Source organism: Pleurodeles waltl, chromosome 12 (assembly GCF_031143425.1).
Source record: "Pleurodeles waltl isolate 20211129_DDA chromosome 12, aPleWal1.hap1.20221129, whole genome shotgun sequence".
Taxonomy (NCBI): domain Eukaryota; kingdom Metazoa; phylum Chordata; class Amphibia; order Caudata; family Salamandridae; genus Pleurodeles; species Pleurodeles waltl.
Genome location: NC_090451.1, coordinates 646,942,185 through 646,959,235, shown reverse-complemented (window position 1 = coordinate 646,959,235; position 17,051 = coordinate 646,942,185). Strand labels below are relative to the sequence as shown.

At 45.5% G+C, this 17,051-nt stretch overlaps 1 protein-coding gene across 3 annotated transcripts in view; it reads left to right on the top strand.

Annotated features, from left to right (window-relative positions):
• Positions 1 to 17,051, top strand: part of VPS45 (vacuolar protein sorting 45 homolog) — a 430,890-nt gene that overhangs the window by 387,291 nt on the left and 26,548 nt on the right. For all 3 annotated transcript variants that reach the window (XM_069218226.1, XM_069218227.1, XM_069218225.1), the window contains one exon: positions 11,555 to 11,686. In XM_069218226.1, coding sequence (XP_069074327.1) covers positions 11,555 to 11,686 — 132 coding nt within the window. The remainder of the gene's footprint in view (positions 1 to 11,554; positions 11,687 to 17,051) is intronic.

Below are 17,051 nucleotides of genomic sequence, written 5' to 3'. Positions count from 1 at the left end.
TAACACCCTGTCCTCCACCCACAGCCATTATCAAAGCCTTCCCATGCTCCCGGGAATGCTAAGGCACGCTAAACAGATTTTCAAGGAGCCTGTTAAAAGCAGAGCAATAACTCCAAGGGTGGAGAAAAAATACAAGGCACCGCCCACAGACCCTGCTTTTATTACATCACAACTGATACCAGATTCAGTAGTCGTAGGAGCAGCTCGTAAAAGAGCCAACTCGCAGACATCAGGCGACGCACCACCTCCGGACAAGGATAGCCGCAAGTTTGATGCAGCTGGGAAAAGGGTTGCAGCACAAGCTGCAAATCAGTGGCGCATCGCCAACTCGCAAGCACTCCTAGCGCGATACGACAGGGCCCATTGGGACGAGATGCAGCATCTCATCGAGCACCTCCCCAAAGAATTCTAGAAACGAGCGAAACAAGTGGTTGAAGAGGGGCAAAAAATCTCCAACAACCAAATACGTTCTTCTATGGATGCAGCAGATACAGCTGCAAGAACAATAAATACTGCTGTGACAATAAGGAGGCACGCATGGCTGCGCACATCTGGCTTCAAACCTGAGATACAACAGGCAGTGCTCAATATGCCGTTCAATGAACAGCAATTGTTTGGCCCAGAAGTGGACACTGCAATTGAAAAATTAAAGAAGGACACTGACACAGCCAAAGCCATGGGCGCACTCTATTCCCCGCAGGGCAGAGGCACATTTGGCACATTTTGCAAAACAACTTTCAGAGGAGGGTTTCGAGGTCAAGCCACAGAAGCCAGCACCTCACAAACAAGACCACCTACCTACCAGGGACAATATCAAAGGGGTGGCTTTCGAGGCCAATACAGAGGGGGCCAATTCCCAAGAAACCGGGGAAAGTTTCAGGGTCCCAAAACCCCTCAAAATAAACAGTGACTCACAGGTCACACAACCCCTTCACACAACACCAGTGGGGGGAAGACTAAGCCAGTTCCACAAATCATGGGAGGAAATAACAACAGACACTTGGGTCTTAGCAATTATCCAACATGGTTATTGCATAGAATTTCTCCAACTCCCTCCAAACGTCCCACCGAAAACACACAATATGTCAAAACAGCATATAGACCTTCTAGGACTAGAAGTTCAAGCATTACTGCAAAAAGACACAATAGAATTAGTACCAAAAACACAAAAGAACACAGGGGTTTACTCACTGTACTTTCTAATACCGAAAAAGGACAAAAGTCTGAGACCAATATTAGATCTCAGAACACTAAACACCTACATCAAATCAGACCACTTTCACATGGTCACGTTACAAGACGTAATACCACTACTGAAACAGCAAGACTACATGACAACGTTAGATCTAAAAGACGCGTATTTCCATATACCGATACATCCCTCGCACAGGAAATACCTAAGGTTCGTATTCAAAGGAATACATTACCAATTCAAAGTGTTGCCATTCGGAATAACAACAGCACCAAGAGTCTTTACAAAATGTCTAGCAGTAGTAGCTGCACATATCAGGAGGCAGCAAATACACGTGTTCCCGTACCTAGACGATTGGTTAATCAAAACCAACTCGCTAACAAAGTGTTCACACCACACAGATTATGTTATACAAACCCTTTACAAACTGGGTTTCTCCATCAACTATGCAAAGTCACACCTTTTGCCGTGTCAAACACAGCAATACTTAGGAGTGACAATCAACACAACAAAAGGGATAGCCACTCCAAGTCCACAAAGGGTTCAAAATTTTCACAAGGTGATACAAGCTATGTATCCAACACAAAAGATACACGCAAAGATGGTATTAAAACTCCTAGGCATGATGTCCTCATGCATAGCCATTGTCCCAAACGCAAGATTGCACATGCGGCCCTTACAACAGTGCCTAGCATCACAATGGTCACATGCACAGGGTCAACTTCTAGATCTGGTGTTGATAGACCGCCAAACATACATCTCGCTTCTATGGTGGAACAGTACAAATTTAAACAAAGGGCGGCCTTTCCAAGACCCAGTGCCACAATACGTGATAACAACAGATGCTTCCATGACAGGGTGGGGAGCACACCTCAAGCAACACAGCATCCAAGGACAATGGGACGTACATCAAAGAAAGTTTCATATAAATCACCTAGAATTGTTAGCAGTATTTCTAGCGTTGAAAGCATTCCAACCAATGATAACCCACAAATACATTCTTGTCAAAACAGACAACATGACGACAATGTATTATTTAAACAAACAGGGGGGAACACACTCGACACAGTTGTGTCTCCTAACACAAAAAATATGGCATTGGGCAATTCACAACCACATTCGCCTAATAGCACAGTTTATTCCAGGGATCCAGAACCAGCTAGCAGACAATCTCTCTCGGGATCACCAACAGGTCCACGAATGGGAAATTCACCCCCAAATCCTGAACACTTACTTCCAAATTTGGGGAACACCTCAAATAGATCTATTTGCAACAAAAGAAAACGCAAAATGCCAAAACTTCGCATCCAGGTACCCACACCGGCAATCTCAAGGCAATGCTCTATGGATGAATTGGTCAGGGATATTTACGTACGCTTTTCCCCCTCTCCCTCTCCTTCCATATCTAGTAAACAGATTGAGTCAAAACAAACTCAAACTCATACTAATAGCACCAACATGGGCAAGACAACCTTGGTATACCACACTACTAGACCTGTCAGTAGTACCTCATGTCAAACTACCCAACAGGCCAGATCTGTTAACACAACACAAACAACAGATCAGGCATCCAAACCCAGCATCGCTGAATCTAGCAATTTGGCTCCTGAAATCCTAGAATTTGGACACTTGAACCTCACACAAGAGTGTATGGAGGTCATAAAACAAGCTAGAAGACCATCCACTAGACACTGCTATGCAAGTAAATGGAAAAGATTTGTTTGTTACTGCCATAATAATCAAGTCCAACCATTGCATGCATCTCCAAAAGATGTAGTAGGATATTTACTACATTTACAAAAATCAAATCTAGCTTCCTCTTCCATAAAAATACATCTCGCAGTAATATCTGCTTACCTGCAGATTACTCATTCAACTTCCCTATTTAGAATACCTGTCATTAAAGCGTTTATGGAGGGCCTAAAGAGAATTATACCACCAAGGACACCACCTGTTCCTTCATGGAACCTCAACATTGTCTTGACAAGGCTCATGGGTCCACCTTTCGAACCCATGCATTCTTGTGAAATGCAATACTTAACGTGGAAAGTTGCATTTCTCATTGCCATTACATCTCTAAGAAGAGTAAGTGAAATACAGGCGTTTACCATACAAGAACCATTTATTCAAATACACAAAAATAAGGTCGTTCTAAGAACAAATCCAAAATTCTTACCAAAGGTTATCTCACCGTTCCACTTAAACCAAACCGTGGAATTACCAGTGTTCTTCCCACAGCCAGATTCAATAGCTGAAAGAGCACTACATACATTAGACATCAAGAGAGCGCTAATTTACTACATTGACAGGACAAAAGAAATTAGGAAGACAAAACAACTATTTATTGCCTTCCAAAAACCTCATACAGGAAATCCAATTTCAAAACAAGGTATCGCCAGATGGATAGTAAAGTGCATCCAAACCTGCTATCTTAAAGCAAAGAGAGAACTGCCTATTACACCAAAGGCACACTCAACCAGAAAGAAAGGTGCTACTATGGCCTTTCTAGGAAATATTCCAATGACCGAAATATGTAAGGCAGCAACATGGTCTACACCTCATACATTTACTGAACACTACTGTGTAGATGTGTTATCTGCACAACAGGCCACAGTAGGTCAAGCCGTACTAAGAACTTTATTTCAAACTACTTCCACTCCTACAGGCTGAACCACCGCTTTTGGGGAGATAACTGCTTACTAGTCTATGCACAGCATGTGTATCTGCAGCTACACATGCCACCGAACGGAAAATGTCACTTACCCAGTGTATATCTGTTCGTGGCATTAGTCGCTGCAGATTCACATACACCCACCCTCCTCCCCGGGAGCCTGTAGCCGTTTAGAAGTAGATCTTGAACATTTGTACATTTGTGAATATATTACATTAAACCTTCATTTTATACATACGTATTTATTCCATTGCATGGGCACTATTATTAACATACACAACTCCTACCTCACCCTCTGCGGGGAAAACAATCTAAAATGGAGTCGACGCCCATGCGCAATGGAACCGAAGTGGGAGGAGTCCCTCGGTCTCGTGACTCGAAAAGACTTCTTCGAAGAAAAACAACTTGTAACACTCTGACCCAACACCAGACGGCGGACTATGCACAGCATGTGAATCTGCAGCGACTAATGCCACGAACAGATGTACACTGGGTAAGTGACATTTTCCATACAATGCATTGCCTTTAACGTTGTATGAGTTATAGATGCAATACAGTATACGTTTTGAGAGCCCTGAAGCTAAGGCCCAGGGAGAGGTGGAGGTAGTCGCTGGAAAGGCTTAGCCAGGCAGGTCCTCAATTCTGAGGAAGGGGCCCTCGATAGTGAATGTAAATAGGAGGACAGTCAAAGGTTTCTAGGGAGGGCCTTCCAGTGGACAGATAATAAAACTTGATAGGTTGGAACATGACTTCAGTTCAAATCTGGAGCTGAATACATTGATGGATGAAAGAGACAAGGTTGTATGACTACATGTAACCCAACCGAAAATACAGAGCCTATACCTGGTGCTCAGAGTGATCTGTCTAGACTGACCCCGATCTTATTTCTTGCTTTTCATATCGGGGTGACAAAATAATATATTATCATCTTGTGGAAAGTGCTGATGATTTCACTGTTTTGACCAGTAGACCAGGGCAGCTACAAGGGAACAGAGGTGCAGACTCCTGCATTTGTGTTACTTCCTATTTTTTAATTGAAAATTGGAAATATAGGTGCTAAATTAAACATATTTCTGGAAGTATTGCTTTAATGTCAGGGCAGCTTTTATGAAACCTTGGGTGTGAACAGAGGCTTGTACAGTGATGAATAGATAAGCTGCAGAGAAGAACAAGTTACTTACCTTCTGTAACAAATTATCTGGTAGAGAGACTATCTAGCTGCAGATTCCTTACCTTAGAATTCCCTGGCGTCAGCTTCGAATCTGGAATTTTTCTGCTGAGCAGTACCCTGCGCGTGCCGTTGGGTGGCGTCGTTCGGATCCGCATGCGTTGTCCGGCTCCGCATGCCTCGTCAGCATCGTTGGAACCGTCTATAAGGTCACGGTTGTCTATATAGATGCTGCCTCGGCGCGCGTACGTCAGTTCTTTTCCCACAAGTTTCCACGCCAGAAGGGCAGAGTCATGGAAGAACTAACAGTTATGGATTTTATCTTTTTCACTTGACTGTTTGAAGTAAAAATTCTTACATGCCTTTAAGAAAGGCAAAATGCCAAAAACCATATATACATAATTATATATATATGTATAAAAATATCCGCTGAGTGGGGAGGCTTTGGTGGGTGTAAGGAATCTGCAGCTAGATAGCGTCTCTACCAGATAATTTGTTACCGAAGGTAAGTAACTTGTTCATCTGATAGAGACTTCTAGCTGCAGATTCCTTACTTTAGAATAGATACCCAAGCTATAACCCATGGTGGTGGGTCTGAAGGATATATTTTTATACTAGAAAGTCCTGCAGGACTGAGCGGGCAAAATGCCCCTCTCTTCTCACCTAGCTATCCAGGCAGTAGTGTCTTGCAAACGTGTGCAAGGAAGCCCACATTGCCGCCTGACAGATGTCCAACACGGGTACACCATGAGCTAACGCAGTGGTAGCAGCTTTCCCTCTCGTAGAATGAGCTCTCACGCCCTCAGGAGGCTGCTTCTTGGCCAAAGCATAGCAAATCTTTATACAGAGAACGACCAAGCGCAAAATGGACCGTTTCTATACTGCCTAACCCTTCTTTGCACCAACATAGCCCATAAAGAGTTGGTTGTCCACCCGGAACTATTTGTGCGGTCAAGGTAGAACGACAACACTCTTTTTGGGTCCAGCCAATGGAGATGCTCCTCTTCCTTGGAGGGATGCAGTGGTGCAAAGAAGGTGGGCAGGGTGATATTTGACTCGGATGGAAAGGGGTCACCACCTTGGGGAGGAAAGAGGCATGAGTTCTTAACACTACCTTGTCATGATACATCGTGAGATACAGCGGTTTTGAAGATAAAGCCTGCAGCTCACTCACTCTCCTGGCAGATGTAACTGCCACCAAAAAGGCTGTTTTAATAGTGAGCAGCCGGAGAGGACAGTTATGCAAGGGCTCGAAAGGAGCACACATTAGGAAGGAAGGAACAAGATTAAGATCCCACTGGGGCATGACGAAAGGCACAGGTGGGACCAAATGCACAAGCCCTTTCAAAAATCTTTGTACTATAGGAGACTTAAACAAAGATGGTTGATCAGGCAAGCGTAAGAAAGACAATAAGGCAGCAAGATAGCCCTTAAGAGTCCCTAAGGAGGAACCCTGTTGGGCGAGAGATAGGATAAACAAAAGGATATTAGAAAGAGAAGAAGAAAGAGGATCAACAGACCTCTCTGTACAAAATGAAAGAAAACGTTTCCATCGGCAGGCTTAAATCGAGTTAGTACAGGCACGCCTGGCCGCCAGAATTACATTACAGACTTCAGAAGGGAGGTCATAAACCATCAACTGTCGCCGCTCAACCTCCACGCATGAAGCCGCAAAGTTGACAGGTTCGGGTGGAGAACCTTCCCCTGCTGCTGCGACAGAAGATCCTCCCAAAGAGGCAGCCTGCTTGGAGGACTGATGCTCATTTTGAGAAGCTCTGGATACCAGACTCTCCGTGCCCAATCTGGAGCCACTAAGATTACTTGGGCCTAGTCGTTCTTGATTTTCTTGAGAACTCTGGGCAGAAGTGGTATGGGCGGAAAGGCGTACAGGAGGCCTTAACTCCACTCGGGACGAAAAGCGTTTCCTAGTGATAGCCCCCTTGGAAACTCCAACATGAAAAACTGCTGACATTGCACGTTCTTTACTGAGGCGAACAGATCTAATTAAGGCTCTTCCCACCGCTGAAAGAGTCCTTGCGCCACCTCCGGATGGAGATACCATTTGTGATCCGCTAAGCATTTTCGGCTGAGCTCGCCCACCCTGGCGTTCAGAGAACCTGCCAGGTGTTGAACCACCAGGGTTATGCCCTGGTGTTCCAGCCATGTTCAGAGACGCAGAGCCTCTTGACAAAGGGTCCACGACCCCACCCCGCCCTGCTTGTTGCAGTACCACATTGCGGTAGTGTTGTCCGTGAACACCTGCACTACCTTCCCTTTCACAATAGGAAGAAATGCTTTTAATGCTAGTCGGATCGCCCGAAGCTCCAGTAAGTTGATATGAAGCCCAGATTCCACCGGAGACCAGTGACCTCTGATCTCCACCTCTCCCAGATGGCCGCCCCATCCCAGAAGTGACGCATCTGTCACTACTGTGAGATCTGGTTGGGGAAGGGAGAGGAGTCTTCCTTTGACCCAATCGCAGTACACTAACCACCACTGCAGATCCTTTGCAGTCCCTTCCGAGATCAGAACCACATCGGTAAGATTTCCCTGATGCTGTGCCCATTGGAACTTCAGGTCCCACTGCAGAGCCCTCATATGCCATCTGGCATGCTTGACCAGCAGGATGAAGGAAGCCATGAGTCCCAGCAGCCTCAGAGTCTGTCTCAACGAAATCCAGGATAGAGACCGAAACATCAGTATCATAATCTGAATATCTTGAACTTTCTGCTCGGGAGGATAGGCCCGATACTGCAGTGTGTCCAGAACAGCTCTGATAAAAGATAGCTTCTGAGAGGGAGTCAGGTGTGACTTCTGCACATTGATAGTGAACCCCAGAGACTGCAGGAGGTCCGCCATCATCTGGAGATGGGTGATGAGAGCCTGGGGCGTGGGAGCCTTCAACAGCCAATCGTCAAGGTAGGGGAAAACTGAAATCCCTGACCTGCGCAGATGAGCTGCTACCACCGCCATCACCTTTGTGAACACCCAAGGGGCACTGGTGAGACCGAAAGGGGCATGGTAAACTGAAAGTACTCGTGGCCCACCTTGAACCGCAGGTAATGCCTGTGAGTTGGCAGGATGGGTATATGAAAATACACGTCCTGCACGTCCAACGCTACCATCCAGTCTCCTTGATCTTGGGCAGACAAGACCTGAGCAAGAGTGAGCATCTTGAATTTATCCTTCTTGAGGAAGAGATTGACGTCCCTTAAATCCAGGATAGGGCAAAGGCCGTTGTTCTTTTTGGGAATCAGAAAGTAGCAGGAATAACAACCACTGCCTACTTCTGACATCGGGACCCTTTCTATGGCTCCCTTGGCCAAGAAAGCCATAACTTCCTCGCGGAGCAAAACCAGATGGTCCTCCATCAGCCGTTCCTTCGTCGGAGGGATAGAGGGAGGGAAAGACTGGAAGGGGAGGGAGTAGCCCTTCTGTATGATCTGTAGAACCCATTTGTCCGTTGTGATGGAAAGCCAGTGAGGGAGATGAAATTGAATCCTCCCTCCAACTGGACGGACCTGGTCCTGCAGAACCATACTAGGAGGGCTTGTGCGCAGTGGAGGGGGGGGCTGTGTGGTGGCCAACCTCTGGCCAGACCCTCTTGGTCTGATGATACCATGACCATGTCCTCTTCCGGGATGTTGTGAAGCCTGAGGACGGTGGCTAAACTGTGGCTGGCGTGGTACCTTCCAAAGCCTTGAGAGGGGCGAAAAACAGACTGCAGTCGTACAGGTGCTGAAAGGCCCAAGGATCTGGCCGTAGACCGAGAATCCTCAAACCTCTCAAGCTCAGAGTCTGCCTTCTCACCAAAAAGGCGAAAACCATCAAAAGGCATATCCATCAAACTTGACTGGACAACCACCGAAAAACCAGTTGAACGTAGCCAGGCATGGCGGTGTAGAGCCACTGACGATAAAATCGCTCTGTCCAGCAAGTCGGTCGTTTCCAGTCCACACCTGATCGTAAACTTGGCAGCAACTCTCCCATCCTTGACAGCCTGGGTGAGAGTGTCCTGTACGCCCTCCGTGACCTGGGGCAGCAACTGTGCCACTGTATCCCATAAAGTATGGGAAAACGGCACAAAAGGCAAGAGGTATTTACGGACCTCAATGCCAGGCTGGTGGAAGAAAACATTTTCTTTCCAAGCTGGTCCAGCCTCTTGGATTCCCTATCCGGTGGAGCGGAAGGTAAGGCACCACGGGAGGTAGAGGCTTGGACTACTAAGCTCTCAGGGGTGGGGTGTTGCGTCAGGAAACTAGGGTCGCTCGGAGCGGGTGTTTGGTGGCGACCGACTGTCCTATTCAAAGGAGTCCCTGTGCTGGGTTTTGATCATGTACCCTGAAAGACGTCTGTTAGGGCCTCATTGAAGGGCAACATCGGCTCTGATGTTGTCACCCCCAGTTGAAGCACCTCTGTCAGGAGATTCGTCCTGACTGGCACCGTAGGCAAGTATAGGTCCAAGACCTCAGCTGCCGTACGCACCACCATAGCATAAAAAGCTCCCTCCTCCGTAGCCACATTAGGAGGAGAGAGCATGCCAGTATCTGGAGATGTGTCCAGTCCACTGGCCTCCCCTAGATCCTCATACCAGTCCTGTTCCAGGTCATATTCTAAAGGGTCCTCAGACCCCTCCCATTTCTCTCCTGTGCCTGGCTGTTCTACATAAAGCTCAGACAATGATCTGGGCCGAATCGGCGCCGTCAGAGTCGGCGTCGTATGACGTCGCTCCGGCTACGGATCATCTGGAATGAGGATGGGGCTACCAGCGGTGGGCGCCGGTGGAGGAAGCGTCGATGTCGGACCCGGCGGAGGCTGACTGTAAGGGACCGGCACTAGTCCGGATCCGGTATCGGATCCTGGGGTCCCCACTGGGGCCGAAGCCGCCGACATCAAACCCGAAGGGGCCCCTGCTGACCCCAATGGTGCAGCCTGCTCAAAAACGAGACGCATGGTGTTGTAAAATTCCTTTATTTGAGCAGGGGTCGCTCCGGTCCCCGGAAAAGGGGAAAGACCGGACTCAGCCCTGGCAACGGCTTTACGGAACCGCGGTCGGAACGTCGACGTTCCCTAGACGCCTCGTCGGCCGACGGGCATGGCGAAGTCGAAGCCCGCTTGGACTTCTTCTTCTTCTTGTGCCTCTTACCTGAATGATCAGATGACCTCGAATGCGAGAAAGAGGGCTTGGGGCTCCGGGAGCCGTGCCGCGACCTCCTCCTACTGCGTGACTGCGACCTCCTCGGAGTCGCGCCGACCGAAGAAGCTTAAGGGATCTCTCCCTCAAGGCCTTCGGAGCCATGGCCCGACAGTCGGAGCACGAGGTGGAATCGTGATCCTTCTCGAGGCACCAAAGGCAAGCACGATGCGGGTCCATCATCGACATGGTGCGATGACACGCACCACACAGCTTGAGACAGTCTTTCTCAAAGACATGACTTCAAACAGTCAAAAAGACCTTGACAAACATCGAAGAAAGGGTAGCTCTAGTCCGGATCTGCGCTTAACCGGCGCGGAAGGAAAAGAACTGACGTACGCGTGACGAGGCGGCGTCTATATAGACAACCGTGAAGTCATAGATGGCTTCAACGACGCTGACGACGCACACGGAGTCAGACGACGTCCGCGGATCCTAACGATGCCACCTAACTGCGCGCACAGGGTACTGCTCAGCAGAAAAAATCTGGATTCGAAGCTGACGCCAGGGAATTCTAAGGTAAGGAATCTGCAGCTAGAAGTCTCTTTCAGATATGGTGGTGTATGGAGTCAAGAGCAGTTCTTCAACAAGAATTGCTCTGCAGTACACCCCATTTGTGTGGTAATTTCAACAAGAGCTATTTATGTAAACTTCGAAGCACTGACATCCAGTTGGCTTTCACAAAGTGCCTGAAAGCCTCAGGGTCAGTATTTGGCTGTGCTGATGAGGAGGTTGGTTCTGGAAGAGAAGTGCAATACTTGAATGGGCGAGTTCTAACAGCAACATTGTTTTTCTAGGGATTGCAGCACAGGATATGGGAGTGTAGGGTGACCTGCCTGGAGACTGGTTGCAGCATTGTGTGGTGCATTCACATAGGAACACTAGAGGGAAGGGATTGAATGTTGTATTTGGGATACAACTGTACTCTACGCTCCTCCTGCAATGATGAGACCTGCCTTCCAGAACTGGCTCTGGGCCACAGTTAAAAAAGCTTATTTAGTGTGAAGGCACATTGTTTTCTGTGTGGTAGGCATGGCTGTAGGACCCGCAAGTACAGGTCATCAGATGGGGATGCCACATTAGGCAGATGTTTTATTCCAAAAAAAACTTGTCTTGAAGTATACCTCCATATGCTGCACACAAGCACTTGGCTATCTTGCATTTCTAGAGCATGCAATAGCAAGACAAGCCTATAGACTCTTTAACACTTTTCTTTCTGGGTGTTGTGGAACAATATTGTGTTAAATGAAATAAATCCAGATTTTAAATTGATGTATGCGAGAAATTGGTTACTCTAATAACAATGTTAATTCTATTCCATTGCTGCAGGCCCCAGGATATTATTGTGTTTATGATCGGTGGAACCACCTATGAGGAAGCGTTAACAGTGTATAACCTGAATCGAACAACACCTGGAGTTAGGATTGTTCTGGGAGGGACGACCATTCACAACACTAAAAGGTGCGTTCCAGATTAGTCCTTTAGTACTATGCATGTCATGTGGCCGCAGGTGCTTGTAGACTGTTTGGGCGCTTTGAAATCTTCGCTGTCTGCTTAGGAATTGAAAATAGTTTTTACACTGCAACCTTAGGGAATTAAAAGCAAAAAGATCAGATGATGGACGGAATGTTGAACAATGCAAACATTCACCCCCAGTCACAAAGCTCTGGGTTAAATCCACTGCTTTTTTGCCCACCATGCCACCCCAGTTTGGACCCAGCCATATGCAAATCAGTCTTGACCCTGCTACCCAAGGGAAGGATCCAGACCGAACTGCAAAGCCAGTTCCTCCCCGGACTGGAAACAAGCATCCTGGGACTGGTTACAGGGTATCACCCCTCATCAGCCAGGCTAGCTTGAATGCAGAGGCGCAGTGAGCACGGGACCCACGTCTGGGCATACCCTTCCCCCTTAAGCCAACAAAAGTAAAAAGAACAGATGATGGATGGGATGCTGAACAATGCAAACTTTCACCCTCCCTGTCACAAAGATCTTGGTTTAATCCTAACCAGGGTGGGGCTGGCCTGGCAGTTCGGGCGGGCTGTTCCCTGGGTGGACAGGATCAAGACTGATTTGCATATGGCTAGGTCCAAACTAGGGTGGCATGGTGAGCAAAAGAAGTATGTATTTAACCCAGATCTGTGATTGGGAGTGAGTGTTTGAAATGTTTCAGCATTCCGTCCATCTTGTTGTGTTGCTATGTTAACTCTAGGGAGTTGTATTTATTGACAGATTTCCCATGGTCTGTGAGACAATTTCTCCTTTACCATCTTTGCTGTATTTATTTATTATCACTACAGTATTATTTAGTGACAATTTGTGTGACACTGTTAAAGGGAAAAAAACACTAGGAATGCATACAGTGGAGTGAGTGACCCGGGAATGTAGGGATGGAAGTCAAAATACACAGGACATTCAAAGAGGGACCTCAAAAATGTTTTACTGATACAGTACATTAATGTCGGGTAGGAGATGGAAGACGTGAGAACAAAGCTGCTTCATTATTTTAAAGTGGGTTACCATTCCACTGTATTTAAAGCCCCTACTCTTGCATATCTACCAAGGAACCCGTTGCCTATTTATGGCACACTCGACCAGCATAATTGTATCCAGCATCTCTCAGTGCAGATTCCTCTTAGAAAAAGTAAATTATAAAAACACAAAAAATCAGGTTGTGGGTGCTCAGAAGATCGGCGGTCTTGAAGGCACTGACATTAATTAACACTAAATGGAAGAAAACCCCAAGAAATGGTGTGCCATGAAAGGAAGCTCATTCTATCTTTACATTAACCGATACAAGAATAAACACAAACAATTAAAATAGGTACTGATACTGTTCAGCAACTCTTTATGAAGCAGCGGGCCTTTCTGTGCTTCCTTTGTCACAGCATTCCTCCCTTTTGTCGAAAAATCACCTATATCTTTTACACATACTAGGGTCATAACATATTGTCTTTCCTCTTAAAAGGACACTAACACATAGAAGATAGACTGCAAAAACACATAGTGGAAAGACATAGGTCCTGATCATGACCTTGGCGGATGGGATACTCCAACACAAACGTATGGGATATCCCACCCACCATATTAGAAGTTTTGTTATATCCTATGGAACTTGTAAAACAGCAGGCGGGATATCCGTCACGTTTGTGATGGAGTATCCCATCTGCCAAGGTCGTAATCGGGCCCATAGGCTCCAAAACTTAGACTACCCAAGTCCTGACCTTATATAAATCACTCCCTAAAAAAAATTGTCCTGCACCCAAACCCACTGTTGAACATTTGCCCCGCACTACACAGGGCTGTGTCAGAACAGTAAATTAACTCAGTCCTAAAAAACATATCAAGTTATTTTAACTGGATTTAATAATTAAATACGAGTACAAAGAAAGTTTTAGGGAGATATTTGTGTAAGTCTGAGATTGTGGCAGTCTGTATTTTAAGAATGTTTTTAAAAATATTTTTTCCAGTTGTATATTTTCTCTAGAGACCGGTAGCAGAGTAATAACCCATCAATTAATACGATTGCAAGTGGAGATGCCTCGATTTAGCTAACTCTTTTATTCCCCCTTCACATATGGCATGGCTTTTTGTTTTGTAATATTACACATAACACTGGCAATGCTGTTTGTTAACAGGCTCACTGTGCTTCATGTACACTGAATTCATCAGGGTGCACGGCAGAAGCTAAGGTTTAGAAAAGAGATCTGCTCATTTCTTGCAAGAACCATTCAAGTTTATGGAAAGTAACAAAATTCGTGATTGTAATGTTTTCAGAGTCTCTCGACAATCAACCAGAAAATCATTTTTTCTATTGTCTGAAGCTTTTTTGTAAACACAGTATCTGAAATTTGAAATTAATATTTCCTTCTTGAAGGAAGGAGAGAACATAAAGTATCAGTAGCTTCCTTTTGTTGCCTCTGATCTCTACACAAAAGCATTGTTCACAGACTTGTGTAGCAAAACAGAAGCCTACGGGAATCCAACCCCTCCTTGCAGCAGAGTCAGATCACCACATATAAGAAACTAATCAAGATAACTACGGTACTGAGGTGGAGCAGCACTGTCTGGACCGGTTGCTGGAAGGAAGCTGAAATACAAGTTACGGCTTTGCGTCTAATGGCATGATGGGTATGTCGGGGAGCTTTATATGGCTCAGCACAGACTAGAGTAATACAACTAGGATGTTAGTCAGCTAGTCATAATTCAGACAGAGTTTAATTGATTAGGGATGTGTGATGAATCATATGATTTTGGGTATATCTAACCTTTCCCTCTTTATATACATATATATTATTTACTGAGGTAATAATAATCTTTAGAGTCAATCGTATCCCATATAAAATATTAGTAGTGTTTAAATAGTGATGTAATATAAAATACTATGACTCTTGTGTGCTGATTTCAGGGTTTAAGGATGATGTCTGTAATATCCTCTACATATAACAGACTTTCTGACAGGGTTTTTCGGACTTCTAACACTACTACACAGATAAAAGAATTCTGCAGGTAGGGGGTGAACGTCACATTCCAGTTTTGCTTTCTACGAAATAATTGCAGTTTTCTTTTGGGCTGCAGAAATCAACTGGATGTGACACCAATACGTTTAAGGAAATGTGACACTATTCTGTTATAAAGATTTTTTTCCCTCTGCAGTTCAGGTCTCCAGAAGTTTGGCTTCACTCGTAATCTCTGTGCCTGTTTGGCTTTGGAAAGATTTGGCTACTATATAAAAAAGGTATATGGACAGAGCAGGCACCATTTTTTTACTGGAGACCTCTGTTAAAAATACGTGATGGAAGATTTGAAGATATTAAACCTAGACACCTCTGGTTGCAGTAACTATGGATTTGTAGAGGGTCTTCTAGGGGATTTCACTAAGGCTTCAGATGTGGTTGTGTACTAAATTGATGATGATAGCAATCTGGAACAGTCTTATACATGCAGGGTAGACCCTCAAATCTGAGCTTTTAGAACAAATGCCCTACCCCACCTCACATTGCCCTTGAGTGTGGCCCTGCTTTAGTGACAAAAGCCTTTCATCAGGTGTTAAGCTGGTTTCATTTCTTGCTGGCATACAACGTACAAAAGCTGAAGCATAGGAAACCGTCATTCCCTCCGACCATTTGGCCGAGGGGTCAATCTAAAACTTGGACAGACGTGTCTACATTGAAAGTTACAATTAGCAAGCAGTGTGACATAACACCTTTGTAACCAGACTCTCCGCCATAGCATGCCACTCAGGTAGAAGGCACATGTCAGACCTTGGCTTGATGAGAAGGCAAACAAATAGGTTCCACATTGAAAAACACCTTCTGACTAAATGAAATCAAAACACAACAGCAGCTTGTGCTGTGACGAGCTGAGCAAGTCCTCTCAACAAAGACCAGTCAGGAGTTGGATAGTAGGTCCGTGCCTTGTTATGACTGCCGGCATGAGTTTTATTTTTATTCCAGGTTTAGCATTAGCCACCAGGTTTCTTATGGTTTTCAGCTTTGCACGCTTTCAGATGTACCATCTTTGACGAATATTACTTCTCAGCCAAACCAGTTCATGCATCAGTAGTTTGAGCTTTGGTCATCTTCTAAACTTGATTACATTGTCAACGTTTGTTTATAGTGTAACATTTCTTTTGGCATCAACCAAAGGTCTTCTGAAAGTAACAACTCCCCTCTTCCAGACTGGTGATTAAAAGAAAACATAGGCATTGAATTCCTCCCGCATGAGTAAACATCACTGGCTTCTGTAGATGCAGGGATAAATATGTTGTGCGTAGATAGCCAATATCTCTGTAAACTCTCCTTCCTTCATCTCCACCTTTCTCTATTTCTCCTCAGTCCGACTTTTTCTGCTGCCATCTTCACACGTTGTCCCTTGGGAAGCTCACAATTTCTCCTACAAAAGTGATGAACTGTGGAACATGGAATCCACACACTATCCTGACCTTCACAAATAATTTCACATTCAGCTAGCTCATAAAGGCGCACACCTGCTTATCCAGTTGATTTCTGTTCCTTGCACCTTTATCCCAACTGCCTTTTCCTGTACTGTGCCTAGAAGTAACCAGGTGCGTGCTCTTGCACTTTATGCCCTGCATTTATGAACTTGTTTGTTCTGTCTGGCAACTGAAAAGTCTTCTAGAACAGCAAGTGCGGTACATAAAGCGAGTTCCAGGAGGAGGAAGTAACTCAGAGGTAATTCTAATATTTGCAATGTTGTCTGTGCTCCTACGTTAAGATTTTACATATTTGTGAAGTGGCACCAGATGTCACCAAACAACAACGTCATTGCCTGCCCATTAGGAAGGAGAGAAGGGTCGAGGAACTAATGGCATTAGAGTTCAAATGTGCCAAGTCTTTTCTACCAGGTTTGAGGCAGTTGTGGGTTGCTAAGTAATACCCTTAGTGGATATTAGTGTTTGCTGCTAGCAACCAGGATCTGCAACATCCGTTATGCAGCACCAAGATACACTTGCTTAACCTTATGGTTTGTTATGTTCTGGTTAGCCAGTTCTTGATCTCAGCGGTCTCCCTGTCTCTGGTCCCCCACTCGCTTTATTCGGTTAGTTCACTTTACCCTCCGTCACCTTCTCCCTCCGTACTTTCTACTCTGGTGTATTCTGCTATTTATCTCTCTTCTCACTTGCCGTTGGGATATAGATAGTGCAGATTTTTTCTAGGGGAGTTCTGCTTTGACTTTAGAGCATTAGATATAATAGTCACACAAAAGCTTCTTTTTAAACAAGCATTGGCAAAGCCAATACGTCTTGCCTTTTTAAAAGGAAGTGCATTGATTTCAGTCTGATTAAGCAGCTTCTCTCAAAGCC